The following is a 24,580-nucleotide window of genomic DNA, read 5'->3' as shown; positions in this document are numbered from 1 at the left end:
TATTTCCTTTATTGTTATTTTTCTTAGCAGAAGGAAGAGTACTAAGATTTTACATATCCCTAGGAAGTAAATGTTCTTTAAAAAAAAAATGCAATTAGTTACTGTTGACATAGCTTTTAAAAGTTGGGTGTGATAAATGGTATGCCCACTTGAATTGCCATAGATTTTTTTATTTATTTAAGGAATTGAATTTATAGGTTGGAGCAAAAATAGTTTTACAGTTGTTGTTTTGGCAAATAATAAAACAAGAATAAACTCTGTGTTTCTCATACCTACAACTGTAAACCTATTTTTGCCCCCTTCTGTGTGTTTTTAAGCAATTGGCTACATCTTGAATTTATTCATAAACATAAAAAGAGGTTGATAAAAGCATGGCTATCATCCTATAAAACATTTAAAGCATCAACTTAGATATTTCATTAACATTTGGGAGTATGAACAAGTAGAATCTTATATTAAATGTTAAAGGAAGTTTTAGAATCATAGACTGCATTGGAAATGGCCTTAGGGATTATTAAGCTCTATTCTTCATTCTGCAAATGTTAGTCATTGGCTTGGACTAGATAAGGAATTAACCTAAGGTCACACAGTGATGCGCTGGCCGACAGGTACTGAGCCGCATGTTTACTTCTCATGGTTCTTGGGTTTTTCCCAGTATGTCACAGCATTTCTCAGCTATGTGTGAATATAGGGAAGTGGAATGTTTCAATGCAACTGACTGCGTGTAAACTATAGAAACTGACAGAATAAGAATGGAGGTGACATTTAGAATATTTAGAAAACTTTATTAGTTTTATATTTATTTCTTTACTTATGTAACAAAGGCAAAATAATCTAGCTTATTAAAATTCTAGCCAAAGTATAATCATTTTTTGGTGGTACTTTATTCTCACCTAGTTAACCAATTGAGGGCAGAGATGAACTGCTCTTACTCAGTTTATCCTGAGGGCCTGCAGTTGGCACATAGTAGGTGTTTATTATAATTTTAAATGAAAAAAATGGTCTACAGAAGGCTAGAGAAAAAGAAAATCTGAGGATATGTTGTGCTCTCTTCATTGTGAAAAAAAAATCATCAGCAAAGTTAAATGTGGGATTATATTTATTATTAGCTTTAATGAATTCACTCCTTTTATTTTATGATCATAGAGAAATACAAAGCAAATATGGAGAAGCAAAGCAAAATTATGTTAGAAAGCCATCTAGTGGTATCCAGGAGAATATTTTTGTGTGCGATTTTTTTTTTTTTTTAATATGTCTCGACTTTTATGTAGACCATTTTATAATTCTGTTCTAATAGCAGTCGATTGTAAGATATTTAAATTTTTTTGAAAAGGTTTCAAACACACTAAGTAAAGAGTAATACTGGTTTTGCTGTTGTTTTTTGTGCTGTCGAGGACTTTGGGTGCATGACAAAGATTTGTGTTGCAGAAGGTAAGGCGGTTGAGCCCTGTGGGCTTGAATGATTATTTACATATTTACTCAGAGAGACTCCTGTTCAACGTGATATGGACGACAGAGAAAAATATATATTCTGTCATGGTTTTTCTTCATTTTGAAATCAAATAAAGACCAAGTTAAGATAGTGGTTGTTTTTGTAGGCATTTCTTTTAATAAGCTCTGGGCTTATATTTTAGATCAGCAAATGAAAGAGAATTTTGTACTATTTAAAAAATGGAAGTAGTGAAAACTTCAGTAACATAAATTCTCCTTTTTGAGATTATTACTAATGAACACAGGAGCGTATAACTCAGTCTTGTTAAGGATAGTGTTCATAATGGAAATAATTATAAAAATATATCAGGTTATGATGGTCAAATATTTATGGAATCAAGGTTAGCATGAGACATTGTTTTCTCATAGATGTCAAAATATTAACACTTCTGTGGTGTTTGAAATATTGTAAGTTGTCACTTTGGAGACTATCACATTTATTAAAAAATTGACATTTTTAGCATAACAAATATGGTTTATTTTTATATTTATTGGAGTAACAGTCTGTAAGATACTGAGTAAAACATCCTCAGGAAGTTGTGCCTGACATTTTCTTACATGAAATGATTCCAAGTTTGAGAACCTTTCAAGTATTCTCACTTTTTTTAAGTTTTCTTTTTTCAGAAAATATTAATGGTTGATTCCTAAAAGTCATTGGGTATAGTTTTACAAATACAATACAGTGTTAAAAACACTACGTTTTAAAAACATTTTGGTCTTACATAAATTCTCCTGTTTTCCTCAGCAAGCAGAGATGAACTCCATTCCAGAAAAATTAAACTGGACTATGAAGAAATTGGTGTATGTCAGAAGGAGATCTTAATAACTTGGGATAAAAAGTTATTGAACTGCAGAGGAAAAACAAAATGTGATATGGAAGACATTCATATTTCTCTTAAAGAAGGTATTCTAGAACACCTCAATCTTCTTTTTTCTTTTTTTTGCTAATCCCCACCCGAGGATACTTTTCCGTTGATTTTTAGAGAGAGTGGAAGAGAAGGGGGAGAGACAGAGAGAAACATCAATGTGAGAGAGACACATTGATTGGTTGCCTTCCATAGGAACCTGGACTGGGACCAGAAATTGAGCCTGCAACCGAGGTATGTGTCCTTGACCAAAATCAAACCCTTGAACCTTCAGTCTGGAGGCTGATGTGCTATCCACCCAACCAAACCAGCTAGAGCTCAATCTTCTTTATAGAGAAAGTTTCAGAGATTTTTAAAAAAAATCTGTGCACTTTGGGCATACTTTTGTCTTTATAATGTGCCTATAAAAAAAAAAGGAAAGTGATTACTTCAGCCAGCAGTCAGTGATTCAGTTGGTAAAAAATGGGGCTAAAGGAGAGAGTGTCCCTGAAGAGATAGCAACACCATTTCTGCAGACTTGCCTGTCCCCTTCAGTCAGCGGTTCTCAGCTCAGTGTCATTGTTTACCAAGGAAGGGGCAGATTCACTGGATTCACTGGTACAGATCTTTGATCATGTCCATAAAAATAATTCAGGCTTACAGACTTCACTCACTTCCATTATTTGGTTAAACGAGTTTACTTACACACATGTGTACATGTTTATGTATATTCACTTACATGTATGTGTTTATAAATACAGAATTATATTCTTGTGAAGCAGTTAGTATGTTTTCCTTCCATCTACTTATTTCTTTTAGAAGATTTACTTTTATTTAGCCTTTATAGTGCATTGCTGCTCTGTCATATAAAATGACTGAGAATGAACTTTGCTTTAAAAGGTTATGGTAACGTGTGAAACTGTTGCATAACTAAATTGAAATTAAGATTAATTTTGTAAGATCCTACATTTACAGGACTAATATATTGGTGGTTTGCCTCGAAGATATGGAAATCCTAAAGATTTTTACTGAATGCATTATTTGAGAGATAAAAAAGTGGTTCCTAGAATGTGTGAGAGATGTATGGCTTTTAAAATACGTTTTAGGGGGTGCCTACCTTCCCATTCCATACAGGACACAGTTTAACTTTCTGAACCTCATGCCCAGCGCCCCTATACCCCCTCCTTATTCATCTTTCTGCTCTCACTTTCTGCCTCTCGCTACCTTGTATTACGTGTTTCCTCCCAGGATGTTCCAGGCTATTTCTGCGTGGATTGCTGCAGCCTCCCTACACTCCTCTTCCTTACCATGCTGCCTGCTCCCCTTTCCTGTCTCCCTTCTTTCCCTCCCATCTCTCCTCACTCCTCCTTCCCCCTCCCATTCCTCTGCCCCTCTCAGGGCCTTCGCACACCCTTCGCCCGGAGAGACCGCTGCTCACACTCCCAGTCTGGAGAGTCCTAGTGTCCTTCAGCCCTCAGTTCAAATTCCATTTCCTCAGAAAGAGTGTGCCCGCCCTTCTCCTCCATCAAAAGGAATTAGTTTCATTTTATCATTCTCTCTTATAATTCTTTCCTTGTAATTGTGGGCATCATAAGTTGCAATATTGTATTTACGTGTACATTTGTTTAATGTCTTTCTCACCACTGCACTGCACGTCTAGCAGCTAAGAGAGCATCTTGCACAAGTTACTTACTGAATGGATGAAAGACTAATTTTCCCGAGAATGCATTTATTCACTTCTTAGTGATGAGGTGCCCTCAGGGCCATGCTCTCTACTCTGCTATACATTAGATGCTCAGTAAATACTTGTTTAACTGAAGTGAATTAAATTTTTGTAAAACTGTGATTGGATGGATAATAAAACACTCCATTCCTGTTATCAATAATTCATTTAATAAGCTGATGAAAATTACCTTCTAAGAATGACATTTTACACACTCTTCATTCATTCATTCATTCAACAGATGCTTACATTGCAAGGTATATTGTTAGACTTCATCATACAGAGGTGAAAGTGTGCTCACTGTTCTCCAGGACCTTCCCATTGCAGTGGGGAAAACAGATGAACATACAGTAGGGAGCTACCTGTAATCTAAGATGGCAGTGTTAGAAGATGAACTAAGTAGTAAGTGGGAAGGAGTGTCTGGGAGACCTTCAGTCAAAGAAAGACATTCAGGCTCACCCATAAAAGACAAGCAGAAATACCCTAAACATTCATTCAACGGGGGAGCTTGGATTTCCTTGAGACAGCACTAAGAAACTGGAGGTGTGAAAATAACCATAAGCTTCTTATGCTTTATGCGTGGAGGGGAATGGGAGGCAATTGGACTGAAAAGTTGGTTTGGAGATATATTGTGGAGGGCCTTGTAAATCAGTCAGTGAGCCTGAGCTACAGCTTTTGCAAAATAATATTTTCGGCTGATGCAGTCCAAACAGATTATTGCCATTCAGCCTTCCTTTACCTAGCTGGAGCTCAGGAACGTATTTCAGAGCTAGTCTGTCTGAACTGGAAAAACACAGTGAAATAAAATTAGCTGCTTCGTAAAGAATTCAATTCTGTCCCTCCCAGCCCTTACGTTATATCCTTTGGCATCAAAAGTATAATTTTAGCATACTTTGAATCGATTGCGATACCCTTTGGTTTTCTAACACAATGGAGTTAGCTTCATTTCACAGGCTAGATGTTTTCTTCCCAAAGACTGAAGGTGGTTCATTAGCACTCCAGTTATACCTCTTCGTTTTTATTATTTCATTATTCTGTGACCATATAGGAATGCTGTTTAATTCTCTTTTACCACGTTTCTTATTTATGACCAATACTGAAACATTACATGAGGATTTGCATTTGTTACTAGCCTTCAAACCAAATAAAAGGTGATAATAGGCAATAATACATACTAGGATTTCAGAATTTGGCCTCCGAAACCATATTTCTGGAGTTCTAATTCTAAGCTGATGAATTCGGGCAAGTTACTTAGCCTCTTGTAACTTGCCCAAATTCACAACAGCTAGCAAGGGGCAGTTTTAGAATTAGAACCTAAACTGCCTCAGCTTCCCCATCTGTACAATGGGGGTAATGGTGATCACCTCCCTCATCTGAGCCCATTTCCCATGCTTAGCTGTGAGGCACCCTCAGTAAATTGTGTATTAGGTGCTCACTCAGTGTGGCCCATCTTGTCAGTATCGCTGTTGTTATTTAAGGCTGTCCCCCCCTCCCCCCAAACATCAGCAGCTGCGAGATTAAACTCGTTAGTCGTGCTCCATGTTCACACGGTGGCATGCAGGACATTGCAGCTGCCTGTTTCAAGCATTACATGGTTCACCAGCTCTGATTCAGCAACTTCAGTCCAGAGTTCAAGACCTTGATTTTTTTCTCCGACTACCGTAGGTGTTCCCAAAAGCCGACGAGGAGAAATCTGGCAGTTCCTGGCTGTACAATATCGTCTAAGGCACCGATTGCCCAATAAGCAGCAACCTCCAGACACGTCCTACAAGGAACTTCTGAAGCAGCTCACGACCCAGCAGCATGCTATTCTCGTGGACTTAGGTATGTTTGCCCTGTTGATTATTATTTACAAGAGTTTGTTGAGTTTTTTGTTTGTCTGTGTTTTGGTGTCGAGAAAGAGGAGCTGTTGGCCTATGTAGAGATACTGGGTTTTTTTTTAGGGCAGTTGGTTTTATACCTACTTGAAGATGTCATAATTGCCCGAGTAGGAAATGAAGGTTTTGTCACCAAACTGTCCCTCTGAAGAAAGAGTTATCTTATATGTGAATCAGTATAAAGGTCATATTGTCAGATGCTCTGAGTTCCTGTTTTTGAATAACTGACTTTTGTTTGGGATAGACAGTTATCTCAATCAGCTTTGACTTTGAAATGGGTTAGAGTAGGTTAAAAGGGCTACCAATTTTTTTTTTTTTTTAAGCAAAGTTCCATTAAGTATATCTGGACAGGTTGCTGAAAACAAGCCTTTGAATATGACTTTATAAAGCAATACAAGGAGTGGTTATGTTGTGGAAATCATGAATTCTTCCCTATAGGGTGGAAGAAAAATTATCTGTCATAGTGTTAGATGAATGGGTAACTACAGCCTGGGGGAGAATTTCCAGGGTCAGCATCATAAAGCTGTGTTTGTAAGTGCTACATTTCAAATAAGTTAAGAAAGTAAAAATAGTATTACGTATTTAAAAAATTATATTGTGCCTAGTTTTTCTCTAAATTAACATATAATATATTCTAGTAGCCCTGCACATGAATCTATATGCCAGTAGCTCACTGCTGGACTCCTGTAGCTCTCTGCCTGCTGCCCCATCCTCCTATGGCTCTCTCCCCTTCTCACCCCCCTTACCTCTGCCTCCCCATAGCTTGCTGCCCTGGCCACTCCTGCAGCTCTTATGCGCGCCCCACTTGTAGCCAGTAGCTCTCTGCCACTGCCCAGCCCTCCCGTAGCTCCCCCTGCCCCCACCCCTCATAGATTGCTGCCCTGACCCTCCTGTAGTTCTCTGCTGCTCGCTTATAGTTCGCTGCCCCATCCTCCTGCAGATCTGTGATCCAGTCCTACACAGTCAGTTGTTATGCCTCACGGAGTAATGGATAATTAGCATATTCCCTTCTTATTATATAGGATTTTATTATTTTGCAATATCAGACATTTTGAATTAATCATTGTACACTGACATTTGACTATTTCATCTGTATTCCTAAAAATTGGTAATTTTAAAGTGGACAGATATGTTACTTGAGCCCATTTGTGAAAAAAAGTGATTACATTTTATTTGGAGTCACCTTATATTAGAGCATATAAAAACCACTGGCCAACACCTAGTTTTGACCTCTGTTCCTTTTAGATGATAGCTTTTTGTTGGGAAAGGGATCCAAATTAGTTAATATTTTTGAGCCAAATAGAATTAAAAGGGAGAATTTTACAAAGAAACTGGAAACTCCAGTTCTTGGTCTGATTTTACCACTGAACTGTGGTTTTAGGCAAATTACTTTGCTTCTGAGTCTCAATCTTCTCTCTTAAATGAGGACTTGGCACTAGGCAATCCTTGTGTACCTTGCAAATCTGTGGTTCTGTGTCTGGAAATTGATCTTGAGACTAGAAATTGGGATGATACATTTAGGGTGAGTCAAGATGTCCTAATAGAAGGAGAGGATAAGATCAGATTGCAGGGACTTATTTACATAACTTATTTACCGTTTAACAAAAATTTTAACTGAGAAAGTAAAATGATAATTTTAAAAATGCTTATTTGACTATACTTGTAGCCATGTGTGTTTCGTCAGCATGTTCTTGTTATTTCTCACATCTTCCCCTTACTTGCTCTGCAGAATTAATCTTATCAGTTCCTGAGGGTGGGTGGAGGGGTGTCACTCTTAAGCATGTGTGGTGGAAACATTTAAAAATCTGGAATTCTTAAAAGATTTAACTGACAGGAGTAGTCCTTTCACAAGGAAGCTACCATCCCTTCATTTTGGTGGCACAAAGAAAGCCCCGCATCAGGCTGTGTGCACAGCTTTGGTGGTGAAGATGGGTTTGTTTCTCTGTTTAGTACCAGCTTTTCAGTGATCCAGGACTGGTTGTGTTTGCTGACTGAAGTATCTCCATGTTAATTTTATATCCAAAGGAGAATTTTACAGAAGAATTATAAAAATATGTATATTTTTTTTCATTGACTTGCGAGAGAGAGAGAGAGAGAAAGAGAGAGAGAGAGAAAACATCGGTGTGAGAGAGAAGCATTAGTTGGTTGTGAGAGAGAAACCTCAATTGGTTGCCTCCCGCATGCACCCTGACCCAGAATGGAACCTGAAACCTTGTCAGTTGCAAAGAATCTCAGGTCTTTTGGGTATGTGTCCTGACCTGGAATCAAACCTGTGACCCTTCAAGTGCATGGGACAGCGCTCCACTACCCGAGGGGAATTTTTTTGAAATCACCTTGACCCCTTTACATGGCTCATAAGAATGGTTCAAGAAACAGAGAGCAAAGGATATTTGAAAAATAAGTTTTTCCTGAATGACAGATTGAATGTAAAGCAAAACAGCTCCCAAAAGTCCCTCCAGTGTCATATTATAAGAGAAGCAGGAATAAATCTGTTTAGGACTTCTAAGATTTCCTTTCAAATAATGATATCTCTTATGGTTTCAGTTAGCAGGTGGTTTTCATGTGACCTTAGAATTTTCCTTGATTTATAGTCAGAATAAATTTTATAGTTTATTCTCTGAAGATTTCTTCTGGATATATCCTTGATTTGTTTATGCTTATTTTTTACCCCCCTAGATTAGGGGTGTCGAACTCAATCAGAGAAGGGGCCAAAATCTAAAATCCAGCCTAAATCGCGGGCCGAATGGTTTATTGAACAGTCATAAACTGTCATTGTGATGGAAACGCAGCAGCGTGCAGTGATGACAGCGCGGTGCGGGCCACATTGCAAGGCCTGGCGGGACGGATTTGGCCCGCGGGCCTTGTGTTTGACACATGTGCCCTAGATAAAAGTTCTGGTTAGCATAAAATGTTTACTTCCCTGTCTTGTAAGTGGAGATGGGGTGATAATCTGGCAGGCAAGACATGGGGAGAAAAAAAGGGGGATGGAGAAGGGGAAAGAGAGATTGATTTAGATTGAGCACTTCAAGCAACTCTAACTGCTTTGAGCAAGAATGTTTATTTCTGGAAATCATTGAATTGCAGTTTTGCTCCGGTCTCCAAAGCACGAGGACATCTCAAAAATATTTTCCTTTCTTTTTCTCTGCAGGAAGGACATTTCCTACTCACCCTTACTTTTCAGCACAGCTTGGGGCAGGGCAACTGTCACTCTTCAACCTCTTGAAAGCCTACTCCTTGCTGGACAAAGAAGTGGGTTACTGTCAGGGGATCAGCTTTGTGGCTGGAGTCCTGCTTTTGCACATGAGTGAAGAGCAAGCCTTTGAAATGCTGAAGTTCCTCATGTATGACCTAGGCTTCCGCAAACAGTACAGACCTGACATGATGTCGCTGCAGGTGAGGCTGCAGACATTCTCAGGGAATGCATCAGGTTGTGACCAGAAAATCTGAGCAGCAACCGTCTTCTAAATTACGGTAGATTTAAAGAAATCTGGACCCACTGTCCCCTAAGTCTACACATTACATGGAAGAAGAATTAAGTCATCTTAATTCACTTTTCCTCAACTTGTCAGTTGCAAAGAATCATAGGTCTTTTGTTTAAAATCTGAAATATAGTGTCTTTATTCCTTTACTTGGTGTGCAGGAATGGCAGTTGTCTATGTCATGGTTCTTCTGAGCTTATCATGTCTCCCCTCTTTTACCATAAGGTCAGATAGGTTTTTAGATGGGGAAAGTTCAAAGAATATGGTACTGTGTCAGCCTACTTTTCTTAGCATGCTCTAAAGCAGCACTGTTAAGATTTTTTGGTTAAGTAGAGTATTCACTGCTACTTCGGTCTTCAACTTAGTTCAAATGCCCTGTTTACACATTTTTCCTCTCTAGTTTAAATCTCATTTTCCTTAGTGTATAAGTTTCTCACAAGAAGTTTAAACCTTTTCTGTAGATAGAATATCCCAATCATCTACTACCTTGCAATTTAAAGCTTTTAGTAGTAAAAATATAAAGGAAGACTTTAAAGAGAGGAATCTCTTGCTTTGAAGTGAGATCAGCATGATACCCAGTTAGTCATAATATTATGCTTGGATAAGAAGTAAAATATTAAAAAATGCTTTTACAATATACTCTATTTCCCGGTTCCCAAGGATCTGTTTTCTCATTTAATATCTTAGTTACCAATTCACAGAAAAAAAAGACTTGATGCTTTCACCTGAGAAACAGGATATGTATGGGATTCTCCTGAGAGGATGGTGAGGAGTTCTTCATTTCTCTTTCTGAAGATGGCATTTCTGCTAGGAGCCTTTCCTCTTAGTGTTTGGTTTCAGGTGTAAGTTCTTATGAAGGGTGTTCACCGGAAAACAGATACGGTGATTTGGTTTCTAAGTGTTGACCATTCATAGGTCTATAAACATTCCCTAAGTGAAATAATAATGACTGTGGAGGGTGTTATTCTTCATTCTATTGTTTAATAATTTACTAGTCTCATATCAGATAGGAAGCATTGCTGCCCTTATAGGAATTAAATAGTTCTGATTTCCAGAAATACCACTTTGGTAGCTCTCCTTAGAATTACAAAGATTAGAGAATACTTGTGAATAGTTGATTTTGGCCAATAAATAAAAAGATAGATATATATCTATCACTTTATTTTTTTAATTTATTAAGTTATTACATATGTGTCCTCATGCCCTGATTAGCCCCCTCATCTCCCCCGACTCATGCCTTCACCTCCCTGTTGTCTGTGTCCATTGGTTAGACTTATATGCATGCATACAAGTCCTTTGGTTGATCTATAGCTATCACTTTAAAAATACAATGACTTTTTTATTAAAAAATATAATCAATTTGACATCATAAAAATTTATATAAATTGGATTTATGTATTAATTTAATATGACTTGCAATTGCCAAGAAATCTGTTAAGTCTGTACTAATGAAAATGGAGATGTTTTAACATTTTTGGTGGTAGCATTTTTATAGGCCACAAGATAGGGAACCTTATTCTAGAAGAGTAGATCTTTTTGCTCTGTAAACACTTTTCCACTTTCTAGAGCAAGAAGTGTTTTTTTTATCTAATAAAAATGAGTTTCTAAAGTGGAAGCAGCGATGGGCTTTGGATCACTTGGTATGATTTTTGATACCTGCGTAGTGTGAGCTTGGGTATTGTAGGTTCTCTCTGTAAAAGGAGGAAAGGGTTGAGGACTTCTAACCACGTCTCATATTTTTGTATCTGCAGTTTTTTGTTTTGAGTGTAAAAGCATCAAATCTTTTTATGTAAAATCTTTGGTCTCTACTTTTTTCCATCTTCTCATGCTCCATGGTTCTCACCTGTCCCTGTATCTCCCCTCTTCCATCTGAAGATTTGCCATGTTGTCTATAAGGTAGAATGGAAAAAATATTTATCTTAGAAAATGGCATTTTATTATTAAAGTTTCCTTTGAAAGAAGAATGAATTGTGCTTTTATTTGCCTTTTTAAAAAGAAATTTAATGGAAATATATCTTCATGGAATGTTCTCCACCCCTAGTTTAGAATGTAGGCAAAAAGTAGCATTCCTTTTTTTTTTTAATTAAACATTGAAGTATTGCTTCTGAATTATGATCATAACTACACAAGAACAGAATGCTTTTGATGCTATGCATTCTTTTTATTCTGCTAATTAGATTTCTCTGATCTTTGTGCTATCAGAATACTTTGATATAACTTCTCTTGACATAACTCAGTATATCTGTCTAGTTTATAAATTATAAATGGCCTAAGGGAAATATAGGATTTTTCAATATGACTTAGTAAGATAATAATCTCATTTTTAAACCTTATATTTGCCTGTAGCTAAGCTTCTTACTTTATAGCTATGACTTCCTGTGTCTTTTTCTTTCCTTTTACAGTTTGTGTCAAATCTTAGTTTCCATATATGGGTTATAAAGATCAAACTAATAATTTGCTTTATTTATTTATAGTACTTTGAATTTTAGTTTTGTGCTCTGGAATCAACAGTTTCTAACTTCACAATATAGCTCTGTATTTTAATGTATTTTTATAGAGCTAACTATTTGAGGGTGATATTTGATGATACCTTCTTGTGAAAGAAATTTGCTGGATTTTGTAAGATATTGTGTACATTTCTTACCAAAATGTTAAACTGATATAACTGATCAAGGAACCACTAGTCAATCTGTTACTGTATGGATAAAAATATAAATTAAAGCCCAATTCACAAATTTTTTTATTGTTTGCTTCTGCTTAACCTTTATCTACTACAGACATAAGTTGCTATACGTTGTCTTTATAATTTTTTTGAAATATCACTAATCAACTCAGTAACCACATGAAATAATTTCTTATTTTAATACTAGAAACATTCAGACTGCAGATTTTGCTTTAATCTCTTTTGTCATGAAAAATAAACTACTGGAATACCTTGGACATTAGAACTCATCTCAAGTTTCTGACTCTATAACATGCTAAGCCTAACAGTGACTATTGCCTGGTAGGTATAGGCCAGAGCTCCATAATAAATCGGACACGGATCCCAGCAAATAGACTAGGCTTTGCTTCTGAACTGAATGTGGTAGATTCTTTAGAGTGGAGGCTTTTCTGGGATTGGCCTGAAATTAGAATGGGCCTCCCATGAAAGTTCTGACCAGGACAGTTCTGATTTATACCTTCCTACATTAATATCTACATGAGGAAAGAATGACCATCCTGTATAATAAAAGGCTAATATGCAAATTGTCCCCTCAACCTGGAGTTCAACTGGGAGTTTGACAAGGGGGTGAGCCAGTTGGCCAACAGCCCATAGCCCCTCCTCCTGGCTAGACCCCACCTGTGCATGAATTTGTGCACCAGTCCTCTAGTTTTCATATATATGTTAAACCAAAATATACATGATGGTAAAACTTGCCCAATAGTCTTAGATGACCTTTCTGTGACTTGCTTTTATGATCTCAGTTAAGTGAACTTAACTATCACCTATAACATAACAATAAAAATAAAGTATAATAATACTACTCTTATTTGAATATATTGAGATATTTGAATTTGTCATTGAATATTAGAGCAATAAAATTAAAGTTTGTGTATTTTATGCACCCTCAGACAAATGCATAATATTTTATTTTCTTCTCCAAATTAACTTTAGATTCAAATGTACCAGCTGTCCAGACTTCTTCATGACTATCACAGAGAGCTCTACAATCACCTGGAAGAGAATGAAATCAGTCCCAGTCTTTATGCTGCCCCCTGGTTCCTCACATTGTTTGCCTCTCAATTTCCATTAGGATTTGTTGCCAGAATTTTTGGTAAGAGATGCCTCTGAGCAAATGCAACAGTGTTATTTATTTCAAAGGAATATACTTCTAGCCACTTGTTTTATCATGTGTTATACAGAATAGCAGATTGCCAGTGAAGTTGAATAAACATGCCTGGCTCTGTTCTGCGAGTAATTTGTAACCATATTGGTCTTAAATAAAATTGATATTACAAGGGAAAAAAGAAGAATCTGGCTCCTGTATTTGAGTGAGCTGTATTGGAGCCTTTTCTTTCATTTATACCTAATAATCAGGGTATACTTCTTTAAAAGTCCGAACTAAGAAGTTACTCTGAATAATTTTTCAAAATTTCATATATATCTTTCTTATTGGCGGCTATGATTTAAAAAGTTAAACACTGTATTAGCGGCAATACAGTCTATAGAGAAAGTGCAGCTAAAGAGTAAAATCAATATACATGGAATCAAATGTTCATTAACTTTTTCTTCTTTATGGAATATAGATGATTGCTCTTCTCCAGTTAAGTTTTCTCAGAAACTTGGGTTCCTATTAATATGTCTTCTATATACTAATACACACACATACACACACACACACACACAAATATATATTTCTTCTCAGAGAATAGGTTATTAAATCAAAATGATATTATGGTGTTTCAGGGCATCCCTCTCTGACTTATGTTTAGAGGCTTTATATTAGAATTTAGGAAAGAAATCTCCCCAGTAGTCTGTTTTTTTCTATGAGGACATATATGAACAATGCTGTCAGCTCTACGATAGCTGCTCAGCCTGTTTCTCTGAAGCTAGTAAAAAATAGTGACTCTCAGGAAAGGGAAAGGTGCATGAGCAAGAAGAGTAGCCATGTTTGTAGCAATGGTTTCACAATTCCCTTTTTAAAAAAAATGTTTTTATTGGTTTCAGAGAAGAAGGGAGAGGGAGAGAGGGATAGAAACATCAATGATGAGTGAGAATCGTTGATTGGCTGCCTCCTGCATGTCTCACAAGCCTGCAACTCAGCATGTGCCCTGTCCAGGAATCAAACCATAATCTCCTGATTCATAGGTCAATGCTCAACCACTGAGCAATGCTGGCCGGGCACAGTTCCCTCTTTTTAAAGACTCCAGAGGGAATGGAATGCTTTCTTTTTATTCTGCTAATTAGATTTCTCTGATTTTTGTATTGTTAAAGTACTTTGAAATAGCTTCTGTTGACATAACTCGGTATGTCTAGTTTATAAATTTAAATGGCCTAATAGAAAGATATGATTTCCCCCCAATATGACTTATTAAGTTAATAATCTCATTTTTACACCCTTATGTTTGTCTGTAGCTAAGTTTCTTATTTTATAGCTATGACTTCCTGTGTCTCTTTATTTCCTTTTAAAGTTCGTGTTAAACCTTAGTTTCCACAGATATGTGTCATAAAGATCAAATAAATAATTTGCTCTATCTTTAATAATAAAAGCGAAATATGCTAATTAGACCGGATGTCCTGGCTGCAAAGGAAACCCAGTCCTGGTTGCCTAGGCATGAAGCCTGGGTCCTGGGTGCCTTTCTTCATTGTAAATAAAGAAAGAACTGGACAAAGTCTATGAAATATCTGTTTGTAAACATTGGACAACTGGCAATGCAGAATTTTGATCACTGAGAGAAGGGAAACAAAGGGAGAGAGCCCTAATATGTATGTCCCTGATTTTCTGCCTGGAGAACTTTCTGGATCATACATAGTATGTAGAAGGGTATTCTAAACAAAGCATACTGGTCTCACTGAGTTGGGAGAAAAGATTGAGGATGAGGGAGACTGCAGCGGCTGGACTTTGTGGGCCAATGTATCAGAGAGAAAGGCATTGCCCAGATAAAGAGCCCCAAACATCTGTATGGGGGTCTCATTGAGTCTCTAGCTGAATACTATGTCCTGCATACTTAGAATTAGATTTCAAGTGGTTAGTCAAAGAACAATTACTCTCCAGTAATTGTTCTGAGAAGAGAACAAACTACGAGGAAGCTATAGGCTAAACAAGTCTCAGTACTAACAAAGAATTGAGAGGTGGCAGAGTTCTGATCCCACACAGTAATGAGGCCTTTCTGAACATCTGGTATGGTTAATAGAGACCCCAGAAGGGCCAGGCCTTGACAGTAAGGCTAAATGGCCCTGGATTAAAGGCCACCATAGGTCCTTACCAACAGAGCTTACATTCAAGTCTTGAAAGCTGACCTGCAGGCAATTTATGTGTCTTCCAAGTAACGCTGCTCTTTAAAAAATGAACAAAAATTTTAGACACTTAGCAATTACTGGGAAGAAGCAGGAAAGTGGAACTCAAAATCAGGAAATATAAATAGACTGAAAAAGAATGATCAAAAGCAGACAAGAGTTTTAGACAGCTAATATAAAGTATGTTCAGGAACTTAAAGGAAAGCATGAACATAATAAGGAAAAAAATAGAAGATACAGAAAGAGCAAAGTGTGCCATAGCCAATTTGGCCCAGTGATTAGAGCTTCAGACTGTGGACTGAAGAGTTCTGGGTTCGATTCCAGTCAAAGGCCTATACCTGGGTTGCTGTCTTGATCCCCAGTGGGGGCATTCAGGAGGCAGCCAATCAGTGATCCTCTCTCATCATTGATGCTTCTATTTCTCTTTCCCTCTCCCTTTCTCTCTGAAATAAAAATATATATTGAAAAAAAAGAGCAAAGTGGAACTTATAGAAATAAAAGATCCTGTATAATAAAAGACTAATCTGCAAATTGACCAAATGGTGGAACAACCAGTTGCTATGATGTACACTAATCACCAGGGGGAGATGCTTAACACAGGAGCTGCCCCCTGGTGGTCAGTGTGCTCCCACAGGGGGGCGCCACTTAGCCAGAAGCTCTGAGGCGGGCTCACAGCTGGTGAGTAGCGGTTGTGGCAGGAGCTTCTCCTACATTTGTGGCAACACTAAGGATGTCAGGGAGCAGGCCTAAGCTGTCAGTTGGACATCCCCTGAGAGCTCCCAGACTGTGAGAGGGTGTAGGCCGGGCTGAGGGACTCCCCCTATCACCTTGCCTAGTGCACGACTTATGTGCACCAGGCCTCTAATTTATATATAGTACTTTGAATTTCAGTTTTGTGCTCTGGAAACAACAGTTGCTGACTTCACAATATAGCTGGATATTTTAATGTATTTTTATAAAGTTAACTATTAAAGAGTTATATTTTGATAATAACTTGCAGTAAGAAGAATAAACACCTGTTTGTTTCCATCATATTTTTTGTTTTCATTTAATTTATTATTATTTTTTGAATCTTTATTATTGAAAAAATTTTTGTTTCTAAATCTAGATGATTTTGACCACTTTTCTTTGGCAAAATATTTGATGGTTTTGCTGCAGTAATTTAAAATAATAACCATAATAAAAACACACACACACAAAACTATTAACATCAATAGCATGCTATTTAAAATAGTGGATGCATAATTTTGATTATGAAAATTACCTCTTTTTTTTTAGATATTATTTTTCTTCAGGGAACTGAAGTCATATTTAAGGTTGCACTCAGCCTGCTGAGCAGTCAAGAAACACTTATTATGGAATGTGAAAGCTTCGAAAATATTGTTGAATTTCTTAAAAGCACACTACCTGATATGAATACATCTGAAATGGAAAAAATTATCACCCAGGTATGCTTTACAACATGACAGTAATAAGATACAAGATTATAAAGCAATTTCCTCTACTAATTATATATTAAATGTTTTAGCATAAAGATGTAGTTTTGCTTGACAGATGTTTTTTATTTGATCAGCTATATTTTATTTAGAAATGAAATGTGAAATTTCTGTATTATGACATCTTCTATGTGACTATTTTATAACTGCCAATTTGTACTGCTTAACCCTTTGGCACCTTGAAATTTAAAACCTTTTAAACTACCTTTTACACATCTCCCTTTGCTTATATATACATACTAGAGGCCTGGTGCATGAAATTTGTGCATGGGGTAGGGGGTGTACCTCAGCCCAGCCTGTACCCTCTCCAATCTGGGACATCCCTCTCACAATCCAGGACTGCTGGCTCCCAACTGCTTGCCTGCCTGTTGTCCTGATTGCCCCTAACCGCTTCTGCCTGCCAGCCTGATCAACCCCTAACCACTCCCATGCCAGCCTGATTGATGTCTAACTGCTCCCCTGCCAACCTGTTTGCCCCCAACTTCTCTCCTCTACTGACTTGGCCACCCCTAACTGCCCTCCCCTGCAAGGCTGATCACCTCCAACTGCCCTCCCTTGCAGATCTGGTCCCTCTCAACTTCCCTCCCTTGCAGACTTGGTCCCTCTCAACTGCCCTCCCTTGCAGGCCTGGTGTCTCCCAACTGCCCTCCCCTGCTGGCCATCTTGTGGTGGCCATCTTGTTTCCACATGGGAGCAGGATCTTTGACCACATGGGGGCAGCTATTGTGTGTTGGAGTGATGGTCAATCTGCATATTATTCTTTTATTAGATAGGATAGAGGCCTGGTGCATGGTGGGGGCCAGCTCCTTTACCCTGAAGGCTGTCCCGGATCAGGGTGGGGGCTCCCTTGGGGCGTGGGTGGCCATGGCTTAGCAAATGGATCAGAATGTGTAGTATACAACCTTTCTGCCCCATTGATAAATAATTAGAAGGGCTTTGGGTGTCATTATTATAGAAATACTCCATGCAGTTTTGCTTACTGATCAGCAAAGATGATCTCTAACATAGATAGGAGGTACTCCATGACTACCTGGTATGCTGCATGTTGGGAGATAGTTACTAGATTGTGTATATTTTGGTTACCAGATATCTTTAAACATTAACTTATTATAGTCTTGGCCTCATGATGACATTGTTTCATGTGTGTAGAAATAATTTATATTTCCTTACATTGACATTCCTACTATTCCATACTATTCCTCATTTAATAACTATTTGGACATCTCTATGAAATACACCAGTTACACAGGCTGCATATCAGTATACACACTGAAGACCAGACTAACCCGTGGCGTTTCCATGGCAGGTTTTTGAGATGGACATTTCCAAACAGTTGCATGCCTATGAGGTGGAGTATCACGTGCTACAGGATGAGTTGCAGGAATCGTCCTATGCCTGTGAGGACAGCGAGCCTGTGGAGAAGCTGGAGAGGGCCAACAACCAACTGAAAAGGCAAAACATGGACCTCCTAGAAAAATTGCAGGTAAAGAGATAAAGATTTGACCAAAAACAAACAAACAAGTAAACAAGGAAAAAAAAAAACAAAACCCCACAAAAACCGCTTGAATGCCTCCTGCTTGTACAGAGCTATACTGGAATAATAAAGATGTGACATGGATTGAACCATTGCTGATGATGGACCACAGTGTGTCCGACTATGTCCAAGTGCTGTGGGGTTACAAATGCACATATACATCAACATATACTTAGAGAGGAAATGTGCACTCACAAAAGAGTTAAATGTCAACTCAAAGTAGAATCTGGTTTGTTTGGGTGTTGCACATACAGGGTGGAGCCAAAGTAGTCTTACAGTTGCTTGTATGGAAATGAATACAATAAATAATAATACAAGAACAAACTGTGTTTTGTGTACTCACAACTATAAATCTATTTTGCCCCACCCTGTATTTGATTAAATTCAAGGAAGGAGAGGTTGCGTGTGGGAAACTGGGAATGTTCTAGGGAACTTGGGGCTTGAGGCAACTCTGAATGGTTGGTGGAAGGAGCGAGTGAGGAGTGGAGGGGTTGGCATAAATAAAGACGCTTTGGCACAGCAGCAGAGTAAGCTTGGTGTCAGTTTATGGTTTATGTTGAGGAGTGATGAGTTAAACACAATGGAACTGTGGATAACTCTCCATGTGAAACAGAAAAGCCTGGCTGTCATCATGTTGAGAGGGAAACGTTTTCCAACTGTTTGAGCCACTCTTTAGAAGGTGATGTAGATTAGAATGGGAAGAGAAGGTGGAAGACCAGCTAGAAAACATTTGCACAAGTCTGATTGGAGATGAGAATTGTCTAGAGTAAAACTCACAGAAATGGAAAGAATGAGACATGTTTGAGAGAATGGGATGAAAATGTGTAATGCATAATCCCTGCCATCAAGAAATTGACAATTACTAGGGAATACAAAATTATAAATATCCGATATAATAAAAAGCAAATATGCAAATTGACTGAATGGCAGTAGCTATAACATGCACTGACCACCAGGGGGCAGACACTCATGCAGGAGATGCCCCCTGGTGGCCAGTGCATTCCCATAGGGGGAGCGCTGCTCAGCGAGTCTGGGCTCACAGCTGGCGAGCGCAGTGGTGGCAGGAGCCTCTCCCACCTCCGTGGCAGCACTATGGTTGTTCAACTCTTGGCTTAGGCCCTGAGGGCTCCCAGACTGCGAGAGAGTGCAGGCCAGGCTGAAGGACACCCTCTCACTGCATCTGAGTGTACAAATTTCATGTGCCAGGCCTCTAGTTTATAAAGAAATGCATACTTACAACCACAATGAGCAATTCAATGAAAATTAAAGTTGAACATTGGCAGTTATATAATGGTGCTGTGTATTCAAGCCCGGAGGGGTGGGGCTTAAGAGTGTTCAGTAGAGGGGAGGTTAGAGGGCAAACCTTCTGGGGGCCGGGAGTTGAGTTCTGAGTTAGAGCTTCAGTGCCTAATGGCTCCTTGCTTTTGGCTTATTCCTCACTTCCCAACACTGCACCTGTTCCCACACTACAGACCACTATAGTCGGCTTCTATGTGGTGAACCTCTGGACCAAGTAGAGAACCAGCGCAGAAACGAGTGGATGCTAGAGTAACTGCTCCCCAAGGAGAAGAACACTAACTTCCTTTACTACATCTTATGCCTTAACTTATTAAAAAAAAAAAAGAAAAAAAAAAAAGAGCCAACTCGTTTGTTTTTGAAAAGAAAAATAAGCAGTTGGGGTGTTGTTCATGATTACAAGGATATTTCAACAATAGTTAATTGAGTATGTCTACATGCATTTTGAGTCTGCATAGGCATTACCTAAAACATGCCTGAGGAGAAAGCAAGGTTGAGGTGTGTTTGTACCTGCTTTATATTATAGTGATTTTTATTAATGGTAACAAACTTTTTCATTGACAGTTCATATTGTCATCTGGTTACCTGGGTACCGCTAACACTCATAAAAACTGATAGGATTCTAAGTGCGTTTGAAAACCCTGCATGTCCATTTTCTGGGTAAAAAGTCCCTTTTAGCACCTCAAGGCAGTCAGGAATCTCCTGTTTCTCCATCAGATCCCATTTGTTCTAGGGGAGCACCAATGTATGGAGTGAGAACCTTCCCCAACTTGGACTGATGACAATGTTGCAATTTTGATGTGCTCAGTGAAATGAGATGTATTTTGTTTATACCATAATTATATTTTTTGAGAAACCTATTAAGTCTCCATTTCATGAAAGGTTTCAGAGTATTTGGTTCACATACTATTTTATAAGTCACTAGAGGCCCGGTGCACAGATTCATGCATGGGTGGAGTTCTTCGGCTTGGCCAGTGATCTGGGGCTTCTCACCCAGTCCTGATCAAGGCCCATTGGGGAGGTTGGCTATGGGAGAGCACTGACCATCAGGGGGAAGCTCCTGCATTGAGCATATGCCCCCTGGTGGTCTGTGCATGTCATAGCAACCAGTTGTTCAGTTGACAGATTGTCATGGTCGCTTAGGCTTTTATATATATAGATATGATAGGATTGCTTAATATACATAAGGTCTGGCTGCTGCTACAATGAAAAACCAGAGTCTTCACATGTTTCATTTAGAGGATTTTTATTTTGTCTCTCCCTCTTTCTCCCCCAACAACAGATAGCTCATGCTAAAATCCAGACCTTGGAATCTAACCTGGAAAGTCTTTTGACCAGAGAGACCAAAATGAAGTCTTTAGTTCGGACGCTGGAGCAGGAGAAGATGGCTTATCAGAAGACAGTGGAGCAGATCCGAAAGCTGCTGCCCGCTGACGCCCTGGCCGACTGCGAGGCGCTGCTCAGAGACCTGACCTGCAACCCCAACCACAAGGCCAAGGCCGGGGGCAAGGCGTAGCCAGGCTCTGAGGATGTTGTGGACAGTCTGCGAGCTGCGGGCCATGCTGGGCAAGGCACCGAGGGTGGACCACGTCCCGGCTGAGCCCCAGTCCCAGTCCCAGCCCCAGCCAGTGGCCTCGCTCTCCCTAGAGTTTGCCAATCCTAAGCCATGGAGCACAGGCAGACTAATGCCTGTGGTTGTAGACTATGTACATATAGAAAACGGACATCAAGAATTCATGCTTCGGGACAAACGGAGTCCTTGTATATTCAGAGCAATTTTTAAAATCAAAACTTCATGAGATCCACACCATGAAGTTCCCCTTAGACACCTGCGGGATCATCTCATCTTTGCAGTGAAACAAAGCTAGCGAATCTTTGTCTATTGACATATACTTGAAAAAAATGAATGTATTTTTTTCTCCAAAGAACATCATGTTTCACGCAGTGGTGTGTGTGTGTGGGGAAACATTTGTGTGACTTGATGTGTGTCTGTCTATCCCAGGAAGATGGCTGGTTGTCAGTCACACTCCTGTGGTTTTCCCAGGAAAAAATTTGGGGGACCTTTCTCCCCTGCCTGCTTTGTGCCAACCGCATGTTAGTCTACATGCATTTTGAGGCTGCTCAGGCAGTACCTTCATGTGCCTGAAAAGGCCAGGCTGAGTCTACCCGCCCGGTTCCCGCTGGAAGAGAACGTTGCTAATTTTCTAGCAAATCAGACCAGCATTGCAACTTAAACTAAAAAATATCAGGTCTCCGAGTTTTACCTGGGGACCTGCACAGTCCGTCCCCCACCCCCACCCCCACCCCCACCCCACCTTTTATTTAAATCACTCCCACATTTGTCTCCCCTTTACTTGGTGCCACAGTGGTGACAGGATTTGCCATTTCCCCACCAACATGTGGGAGCTGTTACTTCTCTCTACCCTAAATGAAGGACAAGGCAGTGCAATCACGATCGGTTTGCTAAAGATGACGGGCTACGCTCAGACACTTTATTTGGACAAGTGATAGAATGTAATCAGCTCGCAGTCACCTCCCCCTTCCATGTGAACGTGTGTGAGAACTGTGAAATGTGTAAGACGAGCTGACGAAGTGTGTTGGAAGGAAAGGGGAAACGCACTCCGCTGCGTTGGGACGCCCGTCTTTCTCAGCCACGGATGGTGCATGAGAAGACGTTCTCATGTGCCCGGTACATAGAAAGGAAGCGGTGTTTAAAGCACACCGGCCGTTCTCCGTTTCAGAGAAGATTCTGTGATGGTGCCTCTGGGAAGTGGGTGCATTTTTGCCTTTCCAAACAGCATTGATGATTCCTGCTATTGGCAGTACTAACATTATCACAGATGGGTGGTCTGGGATAATTTTCTTTGAAGAGAGTTTGGTGTGTACACAAGTTACACTGTCTCATAGAGTAGAAGAGTCAAGCTCTAAAGGTTTGGACAACCTTGATGAGCAGACGAAAAGCCCCCTTCTACACCGTTACCCAGGATAATTGTGCTGGCTCATGTTACCAAGCAGCATGCTCTCTAACGCAGGCAGTTCCTCACAAGAAAACGAAATCTTAGTAGTTGAGGTAATGTCTAGGTTCTAGGAAATGCTGATTCTATATACCCCATTCAATTGGGGCCACCAATTGATTGTCTGCTTGCATTTCCCCCAAATTTCTCTTACTTGAAGGAGAGATTTTTTTTTTTCTTATGAGGAGTATGAGAAATATCCTTCTGTTACTCTCTGCTGATGAAAATCGCCTGATGTGTGTGAGAGCCAAGGAATCTTCAAGTTGGGTAGATAAACTTTTGTTCTATTTAAACAAGTAAATTTTACTCCGGATGTTCAGAGGCAGCGACACAAGTTGTATTGCGGTGTTCAGAGATTGAGGTGTCTTGGATTCAATATTTCTCTTGAAAATGAATTTCTTTTTCTTTTGTGATTTTGTAAACGTCGCATCAATTATGCTTCACGCGTTGTTACACCTTCATCACATCTGCATCGGGTATATGTAATGTCTAGTTCATTTCCAATAAATGCATCGCTTCCGTTTCCTTGACTTACTTGTTTTACTTTTGTTTGCAATAGAAGAGAAGAAGCTCTTGGTTAGAATCTTTTACAGAATGTTGCTACTTAAAAGTTGGTTCACTGATAACTGATAACAGGGACAACAAAGATAATTTTTAGGAACATGTATGAAAGTACCTTGCTGGTTAACAATTTTCAACTTCTTGTCCAATGGAGCCTTTGGCTGATGTAGATAAAAAGAAAAAGTCAACTACACTGACAGATTTGCATTCTACACTTTTGTTGTCAATGCTCATAAGTAGCAAGGGGGGGAGAGAGAAAGTGCATTTAAAAAATACTATTTTTATTGATTTTAGAAAAGGGAGAGTAAGAGAGCAATAGAAACATCAATGATGACAGAGAATCATTGATCAGCTGCCTTTTGCATATTCCCTACTGGGAATTGAGCCTGCAACCCAGGCATGTGCCCTTGACCGGAATCGAACCTGGGACCCTTCAGTCCTCAGGCCAATGCTCAATCCACTGAGCAAATTAGGTAGGGCAAGAAAGTACATTTTTTAATTGGGTTAACTTCCAAATAAGAATTAGGGCACTTATTGTAGGATATGATATGAATGTGTTTACATAAAATAAATGGGAGACATCTGTAATAGTACCAACAATACAAATGATACATTAAAAATGTCTTCAGAGTATCCTCAAATATATTTGAAATCTAATAAAATAATATTGTATCTTCTTGCTAATATTAGGACTAAAACCTAAGTATTTTGCACTACATATAGTAGTTAAATATTTTGAATGTCAGCAAGAGAATCAATAGGGAGACGTGTGTGTGTGTGTGTGTGTGTGTGTGTGTGTGTGTGTATGTGACGGGCGGGGGCATGGGGTTGAAGGGAGGAAGTGTGAAAGGCAGGAGAACAGGAACTGTTAGCCAGACTTTGGCATGCCTTCATGAACTATTCTTTAAAACACTATTACCTCTGTGGTGACTGATTCAGTCTATGGCAGCTTGTGAACCTGTAGTTCACATAGTATTTTCTAACAACAATACTCGAGTTATGTATATACAACTAGGAAGACCACCTAAAACAAAGGGGTGTTTCCCAAAAGACCTTGTCTGAGAGCAGTCACCCAGCAGGGACTGGGAGAGGGGCAGCCCCAAAAGCCCTCTTCACTCATGTTGACTTTCTGATGACTACTCATCAGCAATCACCCCTTATCTCAGCAACAGAGATTTGTACTTGACTTCAAGTCGGAGACAGCCAAGGCATTGAAAGTGTGGCTGTGATGAATTTAATTAAATATTTCCAATTCTGTTGGATTTA

At 39.1% G+C, this 24,580-nt stretch overlaps 1 protein-coding gene across 8 annotated transcripts in view; it reads left to right on the top strand.

The window, feature by feature from the left end:
* The window catches only part of TBC1D4 (TBC1 domain family member 4), a 189,159-nt gene extending 165,883 nt beyond the window's left edge, over positions 1-23,276 (top strand). For 5 of the 8 annotated variants that reach the window (XM_036455379.2, XM_036455382.2, XM_036455383.2 and 2 more), the window contains 8 exons: positions 1,429-1,431; positions 2,237-2,395; positions 5,725-5,883; positions 9,085-9,329; positions 13,071-13,230; positions 16,692-16,861; positions 18,216-18,392; positions 21,022-23,276. In XM_036455379.2, the coding sequence (XP_036311272.1) occupies positions 1,429-1,431; positions 2,237-2,395; positions 5,725-5,883; positions 9,085-9,329; positions 13,071-13,230; positions 16,692-16,861; positions 18,216-18,392; positions 21,022-21,255 (1,307 nt within the window). In that variant the 3' untranslated portion in view covers positions 21,256-23,276. The remainder of the gene's footprint in view (positions 1-1,428; positions 1,432-2,236; positions 2,396-5,724; positions 5,884-9,084; positions 9,330-13,070; positions 13,231-16,691; positions 16,862-18,215; positions 18,393-21,021) is intronic. The other 3 variants (XM_036455380.2, XM_036455381.2, XM_036455384.2) reach the window with 1 other exon arrangement.
* The last annotated feature ends 1,304 nt before the right edge of the window (positions 23,277-24,580 follow it).

This window comes from Pipistrellus kuhlii, unplaced genomic scaffold, assembly GCF_014108245.1.
Source record: "Pipistrellus kuhlii isolate mPipKuh1 unplaced genomic scaffold, mPipKuh1.p scaffold_m20_p_3, whole genome shotgun sequence".
Classification (NCBI taxonomy): Eukaryota; Metazoa; Chordata; class Mammalia; order Chiroptera; family Vespertilionidae; genus Pipistrellus; species Pipistrellus kuhlii.
Note: the sequence above shows the minus strand (reverse complement) of the source record. Positions and strands in the feature narration are given on the sequence as shown.